Genomic DNA, 16,816 nt, shown 5'->3' on the forward strand with positions numbered 1-16,816 from the left:
GAAAAGCTTTCCATTTGTTTATAGCTTCTTCAGAAATACTCCTTTTGAGGTGGAACTTTCTGTGTTTCATCTCTTCTGAAGGTGATTTTCTTTCAAACTGTCAGCAATATGTGTGAAATTTTTTAACATAAATGCAAAATGCCTTAAATTATGAAAATTGTGTGACTAATGAGTGCACGAAAAGTCTCTCTATTGATTTGATACACAGATTATTATGCATGCTAAAAATGCTCAATGGAGTTGCCATTTACTGTGTTAGTCTTAGAAGAGAGCAGTCTTTGAAATGTAATGACCACATTAAAAATCAAGTAGTTTTTAAAGGGCTTAAACACATGCTTCTGTTTATTATTGAAGGAAGTACTCTAAAAGAAGACAGGCAGTTAAAATGTGCATTCCAGTGTGAAATATACTGGGAAAAGACAATAAAATCTCATATGAAAGACAATCATGCACAATAACCATGTTAGCTTCCGAGTTCTGTACACAAACAAATACTCTATTAACGAACTTCACACCACACACAAAAGGCAACAGCTTCACAAAAAGATTACCATAAAAGCATAACATTGATACTGATTATTTTTTTCTCCAAGCTTGCAATCTCTGTGTTGGGACAGATGAGAACAGGTGAAAATAACCATAAAAGAATTGCCACTGCATAAGCCATTCAGGTGGCTGTGTTCTTCTAAAAGGTGAGGAACACAGAGAACTAGATTCAGATTCACCCTACAGTTCTTTCATGCCTTCCAGATAAAGTACAGGAGATGATAGTCTACTTTAGAGCTCTTTTTGGAGAAGAGTGGTATGAAACAGCTTTAATAGTAATGAGAATTAGCTTGGTACTTTTCAAAGAAGAGTATGAATGTATCCACTTTTTATTATGATGATATATCAATGAAAGTACATTCTGTACATATATCAGCAAAACACAGCTGAAAATAGAGACAGTGTGATTAATTCATATATTTTTAAAATAAATATATACAATATTTACATTTTGGACAGTTCCAGAAATTAACATTTCCAGATTATGAACCACTACCTAAAAAATATCTCTATTATTATAGAAAATGAATTCGCTGTACAAATATTTATAAATACTTATGTATAAACTTTTTCAGTGAAAAGTCTGTCAATTCATTGAAAAGAAAAACGTGAGATAGTCTTATTATCAACTAACATTTAGCTATCAAGTGTCCACATATTAAACAGTCTAGAGCATCGTACATCAGACAAAAGTAGATTTTCGGTGTTGAGAATATTTTGTGTTCTGCTTCTGTGCCATCATACTGCCAAATCTGATTGTCTTTTCTGAAAATCTCCAGAAAAGCAGCAGGACTGAATCAGTTTGACTCAGTGATTGTTATTGACTGCACCATGTCAGACAGGGCTTCTGGGTCTACTTCTTCTTTGCCATTATCTGAATTTTCTGATGAGATGTAACAGCCAGAATCTCTTGGACAGTCATTTAACTGTGATTTGTCAGAGTTTGGGCAAGGGTTTAAGTTCTGCGTCTCCTGACCGTCCTCACTTTTTTGCTGTTGTTCAACTAGAAAGAACAGAAAAAGAAAGAAAAATAATTTGTCAAAATAAGCATCTTGGGAAAGAGTTTGAGGTAGCAGCATGACTGATCTTGAACTTTAGAAACAGAGCTGGTAACATACACATGACTAGATCAATATCTTTTGTCCACCAGAAACAGAAACCTCAGAATCAAAAAACTGAAAAATATGGTCCCACGAGTATAACAACATCTGAGTTGACGTTGAGGCTGGTTTTTTTCCTTCGGTATGTTTCTCAGAGATGAATTCTGGAGAATTTGGCCTCGTCCTTCAGCCTGAGGTCCTTTAGGCTGCCCACAGTCGCCGTGTGAGGTCACCATGCCCCCAAATGGCAGATACACACCTATGTTTGTGTGTTCTAGAGTCTGCCCAGGCAATTTCATGTTTATAACATGTTGCATTATAGATGTTGTGCCTTTTGACTGTAACCCCCAACATTTGATATGCACTGTGTGCTGTGTAGGGAGATAAAATGCGCTGCTCTTCAGAAATGCTCAGCATAAAGATGTGGTAACCAGGTTTTCTAAAGCACTGAACTTTTCAGTGGGAGTGAGTGGCTGACAGAAACTTCCTAAGCTTAGCTTAGGAAGGTATCCAGAAGGTTATTTTCCAAAACACAGAGACCTCAGAGAAAGCTGAGATGCCTGACTTCTGCTGTATGGTTTTTGAACACTTTTCCAAAACTGAGTAGAAGCAAATTATCTTGCAAATAATTTGTCCTTGTTTAGCTGCTGCACGACTAATCTGTTGAAACTCAAAAATGCAACTCGGTGAGAGTATCAACAGACCTCTCAAAAAAAGCTCAACAAGACGGGACATACATGTCTATCATGACTCTAATTTATCTCATTTTTAAATTGTGTATTCCTCTATTCTGGCTTTGAGATACATGATGTTTACTCACAGTACGTTTCTTAAGAAAATAAACTATAAAATATAAAATCTTTCCCTTTTCTACTTTTTTTTTTGTATGTGTGTGCTGTTATCACCCTTCTCTAACTGTATTTTTATTTCAAACTGTGTCTGGCTTTCCAAAGTATAGGGAACAAGTCTCAGAGGAAACAGATGGTTTTACCCCAGACTTTTAGCCCTTCAGAAAAATGGAACCTTTTTGCTTTTGTGAAGACAGTTCCCTTATTTCACTTGATTTGTTACTCCATGGTTAAATAGTTAGCTTTAGATCTTGAGTCATGTTTAAACTGTCTCCATTCAAGTTCAGGCAGACTGGAAGTCCTAATATATGAAGGATTCAATACTGTGTCAAAAGCTAAATCCAGTTTAGCTCCCAAAAGTTTAAAATTTCCATAAAGAAAAGTCATACTGACTCTTGTTTCAATTGTTGGAAATTATAAGATTGGTTAAAGTGGGAAAAGACTTTATATTTGATTTTTCTTTTTTAAATCTTGTATTGTATAATGAATCATAAATTAGAAATGAAAAATTGAAATGTTTCACTTTTAGAGTGAAACAGAACAGCAGGAGAGTTTCTTCAGAGACCTTTTTCATTGTGTGAGATTTCGATGAACTTATTCAACAAACCAATGTGATATACTGAGAAACATTTTGAGGTCTTGATGGAAGTCTTGTAGATTTCTTTGGCCTGATTAAGTCTGTTTAATATTTTCTAACTTTCAATTGCCTAAATAAGTTGAAAAACTAATCTGATTTTTGAAGAAAAGAATCCAAAGTCTCAACTTTGTCATTTTTGCATTAAGCCTGAGGTTATAGACATAACCTGATGTATTTAAAAATAATTTTTAAAATTACTTTAAATATAGTCCAAGGAATAAAAGTTCCACCTTGTTCCCAAATAAATTAGTGGTTAATTGCACTCGTGTGAAAGACTACACATTTCAGCAGATGTAATTGATATCTGTAACTCTTTGATCTCCTTCTCACTTTACAGAACACAGTTTGTCATGTCAAATGTTATCTCTCTTTGCAGGGAAAATATTTGATCATGTAGGGTCCAATTGATTTCTGATTTTAGTCAGGAAGGAATTACAAAAGGCATTACACCAGCGAAGGCATTACTGCTGCTATTCGTAGCCACCGAAGTAGTTTAGCACAAAGACCAGCAGATGCCCCAGTAAAGCCCTGTCTAAACCGTGTCATTAGCTCCTCGCAGCCCCATCCCACGGGCACAGACCCCGCGGGTCCTGGGCAGCACCCGGAGTCTCCTGAGCGGCCGTGGGCAGCGCTCCCTGCCCGCCTCCACCCTAATCCCCTCATCAGCCTAATGCTGCTCCCTGGTGCTTTTATCTGCTTCCCCAGCATCATCTGCTGCCCCGGCAAGCACTGACCTAAAAAAGTGTTAATCCTGTTTACATTTTCAAGGTCAGAGAGGAACCTCCATCCACTTTGTTTTACGATGGGAAGATCAAGTAACTAGTGGGTTAAAAGGAAAATGCAGTTTCAGTCAGTGTATTAGAGCCTTTTAACTAGTTGTCTAGAAAATCTGAGTAGTTCCTATGTGAACAACGGATCCTAAACTTGTTTTGTATCAATGTCTCCCTTGTGTGTTTCAGGGGAAAAGGCTGAGATGGAAGCCTGGAACTAAGATTTATTTTCATTTAATTTAAATTTAGATCAGTTAGGAGAATAAGAAATTTCTATTTACAAACCATACAAATATGTAAAACTTCCTATAACACTGGTAGAATTTTTCTTACATGAAAAACTTACAAAATATTCGGGTTTTTGAGACAGCAAAAATATTGTATTTTCTATCTTTCATTCTGAGCAGGAAAAGTTGAAGATAAGCCCTCTCCCTCCATATTTAAGAAGAAAAGACTGAAAGCAAATTTCGGCACCTTTTTTTCTCTTTAAAGCTGCCTTAAATATTATGCAGTAAGTACTAAACCACTTGAACAGGATACTGAGTATTATAAATATATGCAGCATGCAGTTTTAGATGTCGCTTCATGAGAAAAGCAAAGCAACTTTTGCTCTTTTTTCTTTTTCTTTTTTTAAGCTTTTTGCTCTTATATTCAGTGCTACTTAAGTCCTTTCTCTAGCACTTATATGTTCAAGTAAAGGTAAGTTTGCTGCCTTGATCTTTTGGACATCAGAAGAAAGCTACGATGCACAGAAAACAGGAATTGATAAAATTAAACTGCTGTTAGATGTTGCAGAATCATCGGAAATAACTATCTTATCAACGCATGGGAGTCCTATCATTTTTCTACAGCCAAGCGGTTTCACATAAGATAAATAGCTTTCAGTCACTGTTGTCTATGATATGGCCAGAAGAGCCCAAGATATGCATCATTTTGACACATATATTCCAGTACTACTTTAGACGGTAGGATTATATTCAGACTTCTGAAAAAAATGTGAGGCCTTTAGCCTTGGTAAGAGACATGTGACGCATACTCATCTCCCCCGCTGTTTAGATCTTTAAAATGAGGGTTTGTTACTCAGTGACATAGATGTGCATGACACATGCAGGGATAGACTCCTTTTTCCCTTCACCAGCTCTTTTCCCTTTCTTAATGAGGTTAAAGTGCTGATTAGGAGAGCACTTTAAGCTTAGGTTTAAGGCAATTCAGTTCAAGAACATACAGGGGTCACACTGGCTCCTGTACGGTTACGTCAGTTTAAACCAGATGAGTGGAACGAAGGCTTGGATTTTTTTCTTGGGCAAAAAGAAGGTCACCCAGCAGCAAGCCATACTTCATGAATGTGCCTTCTGACAGTTCACCTTGATGAGTTTTGTCCAGAAGGAGAACTGGGCTAGGAGCACAGTGCTTTAGGCTGAGGCACTGGCCTGCCTTCCTGGAAGGTGCAGTGGTGATGTGCTGAGCAGCATCATGTAGTAATTAAACAGAATCACAGAATTGTTAGGGTTGGAAGGCCCTCTGGATATCACCTCGTCCAACCACCCTGCCTAGGCAGGGTCACATAGGGCAGGTTATACAGGAGTTTATCTGGCTGGGTTTGGAATGTCTCCAGAGAGAGACTCCATGCCCTCCCTAGGCAAGTTCCTGTGCTCTGACACCCTTAATGGAAAGAAGTTCCACTTCAACACGAGGAAGAACTTCTCGTGTTGAAGTGGAACTTCTTGTGTTTTAGTTTTTGGCCATTATCATTGTCCTGTCACTATGCACCACTGAAGAAAGTGTGTCTTTGAGCACGAATTTAGATCTCCTGGGTATATCTGAAGGCCATGTATCAACCTGTGGTGCCTGTACCAGTTAGACCAGTTAAGTGTTAAAATGAAATGAAAACTCACAAAGCATCAAACTCAGAAAGGATCATTTTGAAGAAGTAGAGGGCAATAATTCTTGAAAAAGAAGCAAAGAAACCTGAACGGGTTTGTGGAATACTTTGGGCACCAAAAGGAGTAAACCTTTTGTGGATGTACAGACATGCAACTGAAAAAATTGCTCTCACTGAAGTCAATGGCATAAGCTTTTCTGGGAGGGAAAAGTTATCGAACTTATGTGAGAGTGTATGGTGAAAACAGAAATGAGAAGCTTCTTTTTTTTCTCTAAAATCTGGAAGCAAACAGATGTGCCTTTAAAAAAGGTGAAATAAACTAATACTCATGCAAGGATGAGCTTCCTTGGGAAATCTGGAAATATTACATCCAGGCCAATGAGTTCTACCAGAGTACAGAAGGAGAGATTGTCTTTGAGCGCTATTTGACCTTGACATGATATTGTGTGATCTCACGTATTTAAAGGGATTGCCCAGTGTAAAATAATACTCTCGATGCTTGATTGTCACATAAGGAATGCACCTGAGAACTGGAAGTCATGTCCTTAGCTAATTACTATTTTGCTGTCCAAGTACAATAAATAAGAACAAATCTTATCTGGAACTGGCATAAGAATTTAGAGTATGATCTGCACTTAAATATGAAAAGTAAGCTAAGGAAAGGATTTGGGGAGATAAGCATAAAATATTATCCCCCAAATTGCACATATTCACCTTTTTTTTTCCATAAAATGAACTGTATGCACATATCCAATCAAGTCTAATTCTTCTTTAGCTCAGAATAACTTCAGACTAATGTAACCCACTGGACTTTAGGGATGAACCTCTTGACTTAAATCATCTAAGTGAGAAGAGAATCAAGCCTATTATGCACACAGAAAAACGTGTGTCCTGGGAAGCGGTCAAGAAAAAAAAAAGTTCAAAACTTCTTTTATTACTTTATTCATTAACCATCCAGCAACTGCTTCACTTTAAAAATAGCATCCTACAAAAGCACAGACATCCATCTCCTGTCTAGGAGCCATCTGGGAGAAGAATGGAAAGCTATTAAGAAATACTTCACAAAAAAGACCTTTTTTTTTCCCCTCACAAGCCATGAATTCATGAAAACCAATCATTTTGTCCCAAATATATAGGTCTGATCAACTTATAGAAAATCTAAAAAGAGATCTGGGAAGGGAGGAAAGGTCATGAAGAGCTTACAAGACCTTGCAGTTCTAGGATAGCCTTGCTCCGTTAAGTGCTTGAAGATGATGAATTTGGGTCTGGACTCTCAGGAAACATAGAAAGAAGATAGTGCAGTGCTAGGAAGCAAAATCTGCTTAAAAACACTATGTGGTAGCATTTGCTAAATAAAACTTACTTTTTAATTTCTGGTATACGATGGGCAATTTTTTTCATTTCAAATTCATTCAGGTTCGAATCAAAACTAAGATTAAAAAATTCTCACTGCCAGAAATCCTCCATTTTGGATGGCTTTAAGAAGCATATAATGGGGAAACTATTGTTGCAGGTCTTTTGGTTGGAAAATGTTTATTCTGCAAAATGAGTCATATAGCCACAAGTATGTGGCATGAAGAAATCACTTAGTATAATACACAATAAATATAAAGAAAAAGCCAAGGAGCAAAAAAGAAATTAAAAGCCCTGTAAAAACATCTGAACATCTCAAAAGATCAGATAACACCTTAAAAAAATATTAAATCCTGCTTTACTACAATTATAGTAGAATCTAGTAAAATGAGGCTATGTTCCAGCATGCTTGGCTGTTCTGAATAATAGCAGAGGCACAAAAACTCAGAAACCCTTGTATTTCAACTCTGGACCATACCTGACACTCCATCCATTAATCAAACACGTGCTCCATGGAAGTATGAATGCAATTCAGAGACATGGAAGTCTTCCAAGCTCTGTGAGAAAGATGGGCTTAGAAGAGTAAATATGGTCTATGGCCTTAGTATACTTTTTTTCACAAAGCTTATAATAAAAGTGAACTTTTACCTGGAAAAGTGCTGAAATTCTAATTAGAATACTCTTGGCCAGTAAACAGATTACCTTGTATTTGTGGGTAATTATGCAGCTCACTTCTAAGCAATGCAGAAAATCAATTTTAATTAAAAAATCATTTATGCTGGACTGAGCCATGCCCATTTAGGAAAAAAAAAAATATTGACCCAGGAAAGTTCAGTTCAGATGCAGAATTCACTTTCGCAGTAGCACCCAGCTCTTTCAACCCAATTTTCCAATCTGATTGACAGAAGGACAAAGAGGTCAAATGATTCGTACAACGTCAGACTCATGCTGAGCTTATCCCCAAGATCATCTTGACACCCCGTCTTTCGTTATAGAGACTTAACAGATAACTTCTACCCAGCTTAGTCTTTAGTATCTTCCTTTTTAGAGCAGGTTGTTAAATTCTCTTCCATCCCCACTAGTCACATGACAAGTGCTATGAGCCTTTCACAACCAGGGAAAGCAAGGATTTGATCCAGTCCCAATTACAGATTCAAACTGGGAAAGTATTTATGCATGGCTTACCTTAAAATATACATGAGTCTTACGAAACTCAACTGGACTTAAATGAATGTTTACAGCTGGCATGACATATAAAGTTGTTGTGGTTCTGGTCCCTGTGACTAATCATAAATTCTGGGGAAATTATTTTATTGAGTTTGAGTACTGGAAAGATTTGCTATACTTATCTAAAATGCATGTGAAGTAAATACTCATTTCCTCTCTAGAAATAAGACTACAGTGTCATCACTGATTTTAAAGCATGGGCCACTTTCTAAGATTTAATGTTATTATTTCAAGAACCATTACAAGAATTTGAACTATTAGACTACCATACAGATAACATCAGGGACACCATTTTGCCTGGAGAACTGACTTAATCCCATGATTCTATTACAGGAAGAACCCTATTTGGGTAATAAAGGTAAATTTATTAATTTGCAGTGTGTGGGACATGTAAAGACTTGTTAGGTTTGGTCCTTGCACAGGTGTATGTAGAACATTAGAAAAAAGACTTCAGAAAAAAGACTTGGTGTTATATTCTAGAAAGGTTCAACATCTGATGCTGCTTGCTGTGCTTTTGTTACTCAAGGAACATAAATAGTAAACTATATCCTCACCACTACAGAATAGTTTAACACTCGTGTGGTCTGTTAAAAACCCTTATGTTTCAGTTTGGATTTCACACTGATGCAAAACTGCAAAATTACAATCTAGCAATTTTCTTCACTATTTTTGGGTGTTAAATATTGAAAAAAATATACGCAATAAAAGGTGCAGAAAGCACAGCAAGGCTAGTTAACCACAAAGTATACACTAATACATGTACAGTCAGTATGCACATTTTCAGAGGATTCCCAGGTAGGTCCCTGCAATACAATTCTTGCAAAATATAACCATTTTTTTCCTGGATTCACTATTTCAGTCGCTGTTTCTACACAGACAGCCCTTCGAGAGTCCTTTTCTAGCCTGTCATCTCACAGAGCCATAGACCAGAAAGAACTTTTGAACCTGGAGGGCAAAAAAACCCCCTTTCTAACACCTCTCCAATGTGTTTGCAAGAACCTCACCTTTCCCTGGAAGCCAAATAAGAACAGGAAAGACTGAATGTACAAAAGGGGTTCCGAAAAGCCCGAAAATTCAGAAAAAAGACTGGAAAGCTGCCTACTGACTGAGGAGATAACAAGTGGATGCCTGACAATAACTGATGCTTAAATATCCCAGGAAGTCATTGTTTTCCCTTCTCTTTCTTTCAGATGCTACTCAATTGCAAGTGCACATTTGATGAAATGACTGCTCAGCATAGGGGTGAGTATGCACGAATATTAATGAAGAGGAAAACATCTCCTGTATTGGCTGAGTGTCTAATTAAGTAGATGCTTAGCTGTAGTTTCTACGAATTTGACATAAATTATTTAAAATTGGTAGTCAGACTGGAAACATCATTAAAATATCATGAGAATAGTTTTTTCTGTTCTGTATCCTAGCTTTTCCACTCCCCATGAAAGGAACAAGTGAAGAAAACAAAATGGTGATCAATACATGTGTATACGCACACACTATATGTTCAGATTTTGGAAGCTTATGGAAAAAAATAAGTTAGATTAATTTTGAGAAAAGAATGCAAAGCAGCTATTAGTGTATATTTATTTTTTTTTTTTAACAAAACCTTTCTACAAAAGAAACTAATTTGGATAAGGATTTAAGTGTGGGATGAAGTGAGGGAAGGAAAACCCATATTCTTCTGCAGAACGTTGTTTAAAAAATGAAAGAAAATTCTTTACTGCAGCTATTTAAAATAAGCTCTATTTTGGTTAAGATATGAGTGCAGAATTGGGGAGGTTTTATTTTCTGCTCTTGCACAGACTTATGACTTTTGGGAAGCCACTTAACCTCTGGGAGGGTTCAGTCCCCAACCATAGATAGGATTGTTCCTAAGCAATAGTTGCTACTAATCTCTAGCATAGGAACTATAAATAAGAAATTTTAAATCATTCATGTGTTACTAGTATAGTAATCATATACATATCTAGAAGGGATGTATGGCTTGCTATCTGAACAAATAAGAAAACCATCTGACTCCATATTTCATATTTAAAAGAAAAATCATTTAAGAGAGCAATGTGAGAACGACTATTTCTTTAAATATGTTTCAGCTTGCACATGACTCTTAACAAAGCTTAAACACTTACTGTCACAATCCTGTAGATTTTCAATTGCTGATAACAATCTTGCCCTGTCTTCTGGGTTTGAAATATTTAATTCGATCAGGTGGCTTTCCTGTAGATCCTTTAAGTCCTCTAGAGTTTCGTAGCCATTTAGCAAGAGGGTTGAGGCATATTCCTACAAAAAGAAGCAAGCAAATCCTCTCATGGAAACAAGCTCTATGTAGAGGAACAGGCACAATTCCACTTTTACTTTTTTGTCAGGTTGAAATGGGCTCCATTCTCCAGACTGATTGACTAGCCTTTGGCATAAAACCAGAGCTGGAGAGCAAAAGAGGACAGAGGCAGAGATGCCTGGGGGTCATCCTGGCCTTCCCAGCATCTATGCCTGAACTCTCTAACAGATTCCAGCAGCAAACTGGACCAGGACAGAGCTCTGCCAAAATTATTTAATCTGCCAAGTGTCTGGATTTTGTGGGTCATTCCATGAGTGTCTCTCATGCTGGATCGAGGAGGGCTCTCTGAGGAAAGGTGTTTGCACAGAAGGAGCCCTTTGATACAAGCAAGGGTGAGAAGCTGGGGCAGACCCCAGCCATGCTGTGTCACACATGGTCCCCCTTGAGCTGTGTGTCAACTCAGTATGAAACTCTGTGCATCCTCCAGGGAAAGGAGTGTTTGCATCAGCAGCAAAGCAATTACCGTTATTAAAAATGTTACTTGTAAATCATGACCCCATTACGCTTTGATGCTCAGTCGAGAACTAGGGTTGCAGAGAGGGAGAGAAGCGCAACATGAGCACAGTGCAAAAAGACTATTGCTCCCTAAAGACCACAAGAAATTAGAAACGCAAATTCTAGATTTTGGCACTGGAGTCAGACTGCAGCCCTGTCCTCAGGGTGTCCACAGTCACACACCTCCTGCACTTAGCACACAACTGCAGTCAGGTTACGGTGACCTGACAAGTCACCGCTGTGCCTCTTTGTGTGGAGTTTCTTAGCCTGACCAGATGAGGGGGTAAAATGCGGTTCTGTAAGCCACTCGTGTCAGATAAAAGACAGATACAAAGCTGCCTTGTTTGCTGACATCAAAACCGCTGAAACCTGCCTTTCTACTCCTGCCTGTAAATGGCATCCAAACCCGAGCACACAGAAATGAAATGTTACACAAAGAGCTGGGAAATGTGCTGGCTGACCTGCAGGTGGACGCATTCCAGGAGCTCTTGCAATGTTTTAGGCTTGGTCCTTTTGCTTCCTCGGTGCTGGTTTATCTTTCTGGGTGCAGCTTCTTCTTCCAAGATAATATCCACGTAAATGAACTTGAAGTTTCCTACTTTGTTGTTCAGCATGCCTGTCCATATGCCCATGGGGGTTTTACAGATGATATCTATAATGTCTCCTTTCTAGAACAATAAAAAAAGCACACCACTGCTTACACCTCTGGTTTGTTATCTGCAGCTTTTCCTTTCTGGATCAAAAGTCATCATTTTAAAAATTACCTAGATTTAGCACCTTTGCTTTTATAAACTCCCACAAAAATAATTACAGAAAACTGAGCTAGCCCTTATCTCCATACCTTTGTGAAGGAAAGGTGGTCATAAGCAGCCCCTTTCACCATTTTTGTGCTCCCCTTGCATACGGTTGCATCAACTTTTGCCATGGACAGTGGGAACAGATTTTGCAAAAGGCAAGGTATCACTGTGAGGTTATTTTCTGAATATGTGCTAAAGCATTCACACAATAATCTTATTATCCAGCCTCTAAAGGGGCTTCAAAAACCAATAGCTGAGCTATGTGAAAGGTGAATTTACCCATTTTACAGTAAAAAACACTGGCTACATTTCTCAAAGGCAATAAAGAACATTTAACTCCCTTAATATCTTCCTATCTGTCCTTCCCAAAGGACTGACAAATTTTCCCACTATTATTATCACAATTGACAGAGAAAATAGTGGCCAGGCCTTAGCAGACAGATCTAGAGACTTCAGTTCTTCACACTTGTCCACTCACTAAGAAATATGAGTGCTAAAAAAGAGTGACAACACAGCTACTTCAAGAGGGCTTTTTGGTAAAGGTGTTCACAGCCACACTGTGGGAATCAAAGCCTCAGCTCAGCAAAAAAGTCAAAAAGTCACTGAGTAATTCTCGTAGCAAAAAGGCTCCCTTTTAAGTCATACACCCCACACAACTTCCTCCCAGGACCTCAAAATTGAGTCCTGTCTCCTTGGCACATATCACAGAACTTATAAAAATGTTGAAAGTCTTTGAAGAGTTATCCAACAAACGCCAGCTTCATTTGGCATTCTGTTACAAAGTCAGAAATCAAACACAGTTTGTTAAAAATACGTGTTAACAACTACAAAACTTTTAAATCTTTTCTGGTCTGGTCAGGAAACTGCAAGTCAAGTGGTCACACTAGTTTTGGTAGAAACCCAAGTACAAAATTGACTGTGTTCTGGTGACCTGGTTTTGCTAGAATATGGAGCTCAGAGCTGTGAGCACGTTTGAAACGGAAACTAAACAAACATTTGTTTAAAGCTCTATAAGCACACATGTTGTTCTACACACTCATGCAGGCTCAGGAACTTCAGATGTGGATGCAGATCAGGATTAGGCAGTGGCTCTAAGCCAAGCTGCAGATGCACTTTGAGTTCAGATTCAGGGTACTGAAATCTTTTGAAATAAATATGGGGGTTTTAAACCATAAGTATGAGTTTATAATTCTAAAATACACCACCTTAGTGACTAAAAAAGGAACCTATGTGAACCCGCAGATATTTGCTGGTTTGCAGTTAAACTGTTTTAAAAGAAATGCCCTAGATGTCAGTGGAAGTGGAGTGCAAATGGTGAAGACTGCAAGTACCAGCATTGCAATGGCTGTAGGTTAGGCCAGAGAGGAGGAGAGGGAGTCTGCATGAGATACAGATGGGGATTTTGACAAAAAGAAGAGGCTGTGAAGAAAAGGTGCTGAAGTGTGAATATAATCTGGATATGAAGGTGCTAAAGAGGTCCAGATTTACAGACATGAGTAGTCAGAAGGATGATGATATTGAATGCATTTGTGAATAGAAGGAGAAGAAAAGGGTCAGATTTTTTTTAGTAATGTTCAACTAGGCCCACATCTGTTGTTCCTTTTCCTCAGTCACACAGCCCGGACACCCCTGCCATGTCTGGGCCAAAGAAAGTTCATAGTTCAAAGGTAGGCTTAAAGAAAAGCTTCACAGAAAGGCAAACAGTTTCTTTTTAAAGACAATGGATGCCACTGAGCTTCTGATATATCCTGGTTGTGACTGAAAAAGCTGGGGAGACAACTTCACATCCCAGGAGATTTTAGTCTTACTCCAGACATAGTATGTGGGAAGCAACATGTATTTTACTCTGAGGAAAGCTGTGGTATCTACGTAGATGCCATGATGGAGTACCTACCTGGAATCTATGCCTTAAAAGGCCTTTAACAGCAGTTGGCTTTGCAGCATTGTCTGAACTAAGACCTTACAGAAGCACTGCAAAACCAAATGGGTCTTGCTTTTAGAGTGTTACATGTGTTTAACAGTTAAAAATGCATCAGTAAACATATTCTTCACGTGTAAGAAATGCCCCCCCAGCATTTCTGGGAAAGAGGAAGTCCGGGTGGTTGTCTTACCTTGATTTTCAGAGAGTCAGTGTCATAAGGACTTGGTGTGAAGTCAGTGTGGACTTTGGCCCGGCCGCAGAAGGGGCCACTGTAGGGCACCTCGTCATCAAACCGGAGGCTGTCCCTGTTGCTCGTTCCATCTGAGCAGCTGGTCACCCCACCTGAAAGACAGTCAAGTTGAGAGATCTCCTGCACCAAGTGCCCAGACATGCAATTCTGCCCAGCAGCCGAGAGGAAAGATTTAAAAACACAGAATCACAGACAGAGCGTACTCTGTGTGGGTTTGACACTTTCCAGGATAAATACATTCAATAAAAATCATACTACAAGAGACCAAAGAAAATGGGTAGGAGATCTTTCATTAATATCTTCCCTACAGTAATCTTTTCCTGGTGATGAAACTAATAGACTACACATTTTACTTACAGACTTTTTGAAATATTACCTCTGCAGATTGATAATATGTACCCTAAAAGTGCAATTTGGGGAATTAATTCTGCTGAACTTCTCCTGTTTATTCAGAGAAATGAAAACAAGTACTGTAGAAGTTATTTTATTTCATTACAGAGCTAGCTGAAACATCAAAGGAACCTGCATTGCAGGGGGAAATTTTAATCTTATCAACATTTCTGCCTGTCATTTTATCCAAGTTGAGCAATAAAATATCAGCAGAGTAATTCAAGCAAATTTGAGCAAGCTCTGCAATATCCCATCCAAATATGTTTTTAGATAAGAGCAGCAGTGTGTTGGAAGTAAACTCCCATATACGATTTTCACAAATCACATCATAGAAAATGATTGTAAAAATGGTTTTGTTTGAGATGATTGCTTAAGTGCACAGTTTCATCTCAGGGCCAGATTAACTGCTAAATGCAAATGGTGTGGACTGCAGCTCCAGTCTGCACTCAGGGCTCAAGTAGTGCCTGCAGGGGTGGCACTGCAATGTCATCATGGCTAATTGTGGCTTGCCCAGCCAATGTCCACAGCAGACCAGCACGTGAAGAGGTGGAGGCAAACTTCTCATCAGAGATTCATCTGCCCTCTGACCAAGACTACCTTGTTGGGAGGGGTTTCAGTGGGTTTCAAGTGGGCTGTGTCTCTCTGCATCATGACCTGAAGCTGCCAGGTCAGACCCCCACCACCTGTCATCTCAGAGAGACCTCTCACTGTCTGCCTCTCATCTGCGGGGCAAAGGATGAACTCAGAGCCACTACTCACAGAGAGGATGTTTTTGTGGCTGCACCCAGTGATTGCAACCCTGTGGGTGACAGCACTATAGCAGTGATAACCCCACAAAAAATTTGTGGCATATTTACCAGCAACATCCCCTATAATCCACGCCATTTTTTAAATTCAGTTAATAATTCCACTCTTGAAAACACTGAGCTTCTTTCTGGACAGAGCTATATCTACCCTAGCTGCTACCCATTTAATCAATTTACCCATTTAATCAAATTACACTTTTGTCTGCCAGACTGAAGAGCTCTCTACCATCACCAGCTCTGATACTGCAGACTTAAACAATAACTATATTGATCCAGTGACTGAATAAGAAGTATAGATATTTTGTACTTACTAGATGAGCTCTGGCCACTGTTCAGACTATAGAGACTTTCCAAAGAGTCACTGGTTTTTAGGGATACCTTCTCAGTGTGTATTCCACCACCAGGATCACTGTCATCTTTTCCTTCTTCATTCTTAAACATAAAAATCAGATGTTAACCCCCAAGAAATGTATTTTAGATAAACATATTTTTTTTCTTTTTAAATCATCACTGGAGATTAATTCATCATTGCACTTTATTAAGAACCACTCTGTCAGAGAAACCATTTTAGAAGTTGAATACCTGGTACTATGGGTGCCCAGCACTCACCCCTAGAACCTTGGAGAAATTCCCTGTCTTGTCTCTGTCCCACTCACTCTGTTCCACCCCTGCCCAAACAGCTACACTGATTCCCCCTCTCGGAAGGCTGCAATATACCACGGCAGAGACGAAGGCTTGTAATGGGAAATTTGTAGGCAGCCAGGAAAGGTGTTTTTTTTCTGCTTGTCTCAGAGAAGGAAATGTAAAGTTCAATTCTGAAAGCACATGGTGAAGTTCCAGCTGACACAGCTGTATTTTGCACTAAACTTCTGAAAACCATGGCCAGGGCGTTCGAGAGGCAGCTCTCACACACATATGACATCGGTGTGTTCCAGCACCGTGCTCACCACACTGCCCAACCTACGCATTGGCCTCAAAATCCAGTGCATTTCAGAACTGACAGATGCAGGTTTCTCTCACAAAATCCAATGGTGTATGAAATTGGCCCCTTGAGTTTATACCAATACCTCACACCTCAGGAATCACGAGCCTGTTCAAAACAACAGGACCCATATTTCGGTCACAGGTAAGTTAGAGATGATGTAGCAGCTAAATGAAATAGTGATGAGCTTTCAAAGCAAGGAGTTTCTTCAGCAGATTTCATCACATTGTCAGTGTGCATGATATCCTGATGCAACTGAAATTTCCTGCAGTACTTAGGATGTTACATTATATTTGGGGAAATAGTTATTCATTAGTTATGATGATGCAGTGAAGCAAAGATGATGGTGCATGTATGAAGTAGAGGCCCATACAGGCACTGAAATGAGGCTATACTGGTTTTCAACAAGGACTGTGCTTGTTACACCAGTCAGCAGCACAACCCATAGATTAATCAGAGGGCTGGTATTGATTGTCA

General features: G+C 38.9%; 1 protein-coding gene across 5 annotated transcripts in view; it reads right to left on the bottom strand.

Annotated features, from left to right (window-relative positions):
- Positions 1-324: 324 nt before the first annotated feature.
- LOC113966623 (SAM domain-containing protein SAMSN-1-like) overlaps positions 325-16,816 on the bottom strand; it is an 88,091-nt gene continuing 71,599 nt past the window's right edge. For all 5 annotated transcript variants that reach the window (XM_027681540.1, XM_027681539.1, XM_027681542.1 and 2 more), the window contains 5 exons: positions 15,669-15,789; positions 14,102-14,253; positions 11,655-11,861; positions 10,490-10,640; positions 325-1,549 (listed from right to left, as the gene is read on the bottom strand). In XM_027681540.1, coding sequence (XP_027537341.1) covers positions 1,344-1,549; positions 10,490-10,640; positions 11,655-11,861; positions 14,102-14,253; positions 15,669-15,789 — 837 coding nt within the window. In that variant the 3' untranslated portion in view covers positions 325-1,343. The remainder of the gene's footprint in view (positions 1,550-10,489; positions 10,641-11,654; positions 11,862-14,101; positions 14,254-15,668; positions 15,790-16,816) is intronic.

Source organism: Neopelma chrysocephalum, unplaced genomic scaffold (genome assembly GCF_003984885.1).
Source record: "Neopelma chrysocephalum unplaced genomic scaffold, ASM398488v2 Primary Assembly neopelma1_60, whole genome shotgun sequence".
Classification (NCBI taxonomy): domain Eukaryota; kingdom Metazoa; phylum Chordata; class Aves; order Passeriformes; family Pipridae; genus Neopelma; species Neopelma chrysocephalum.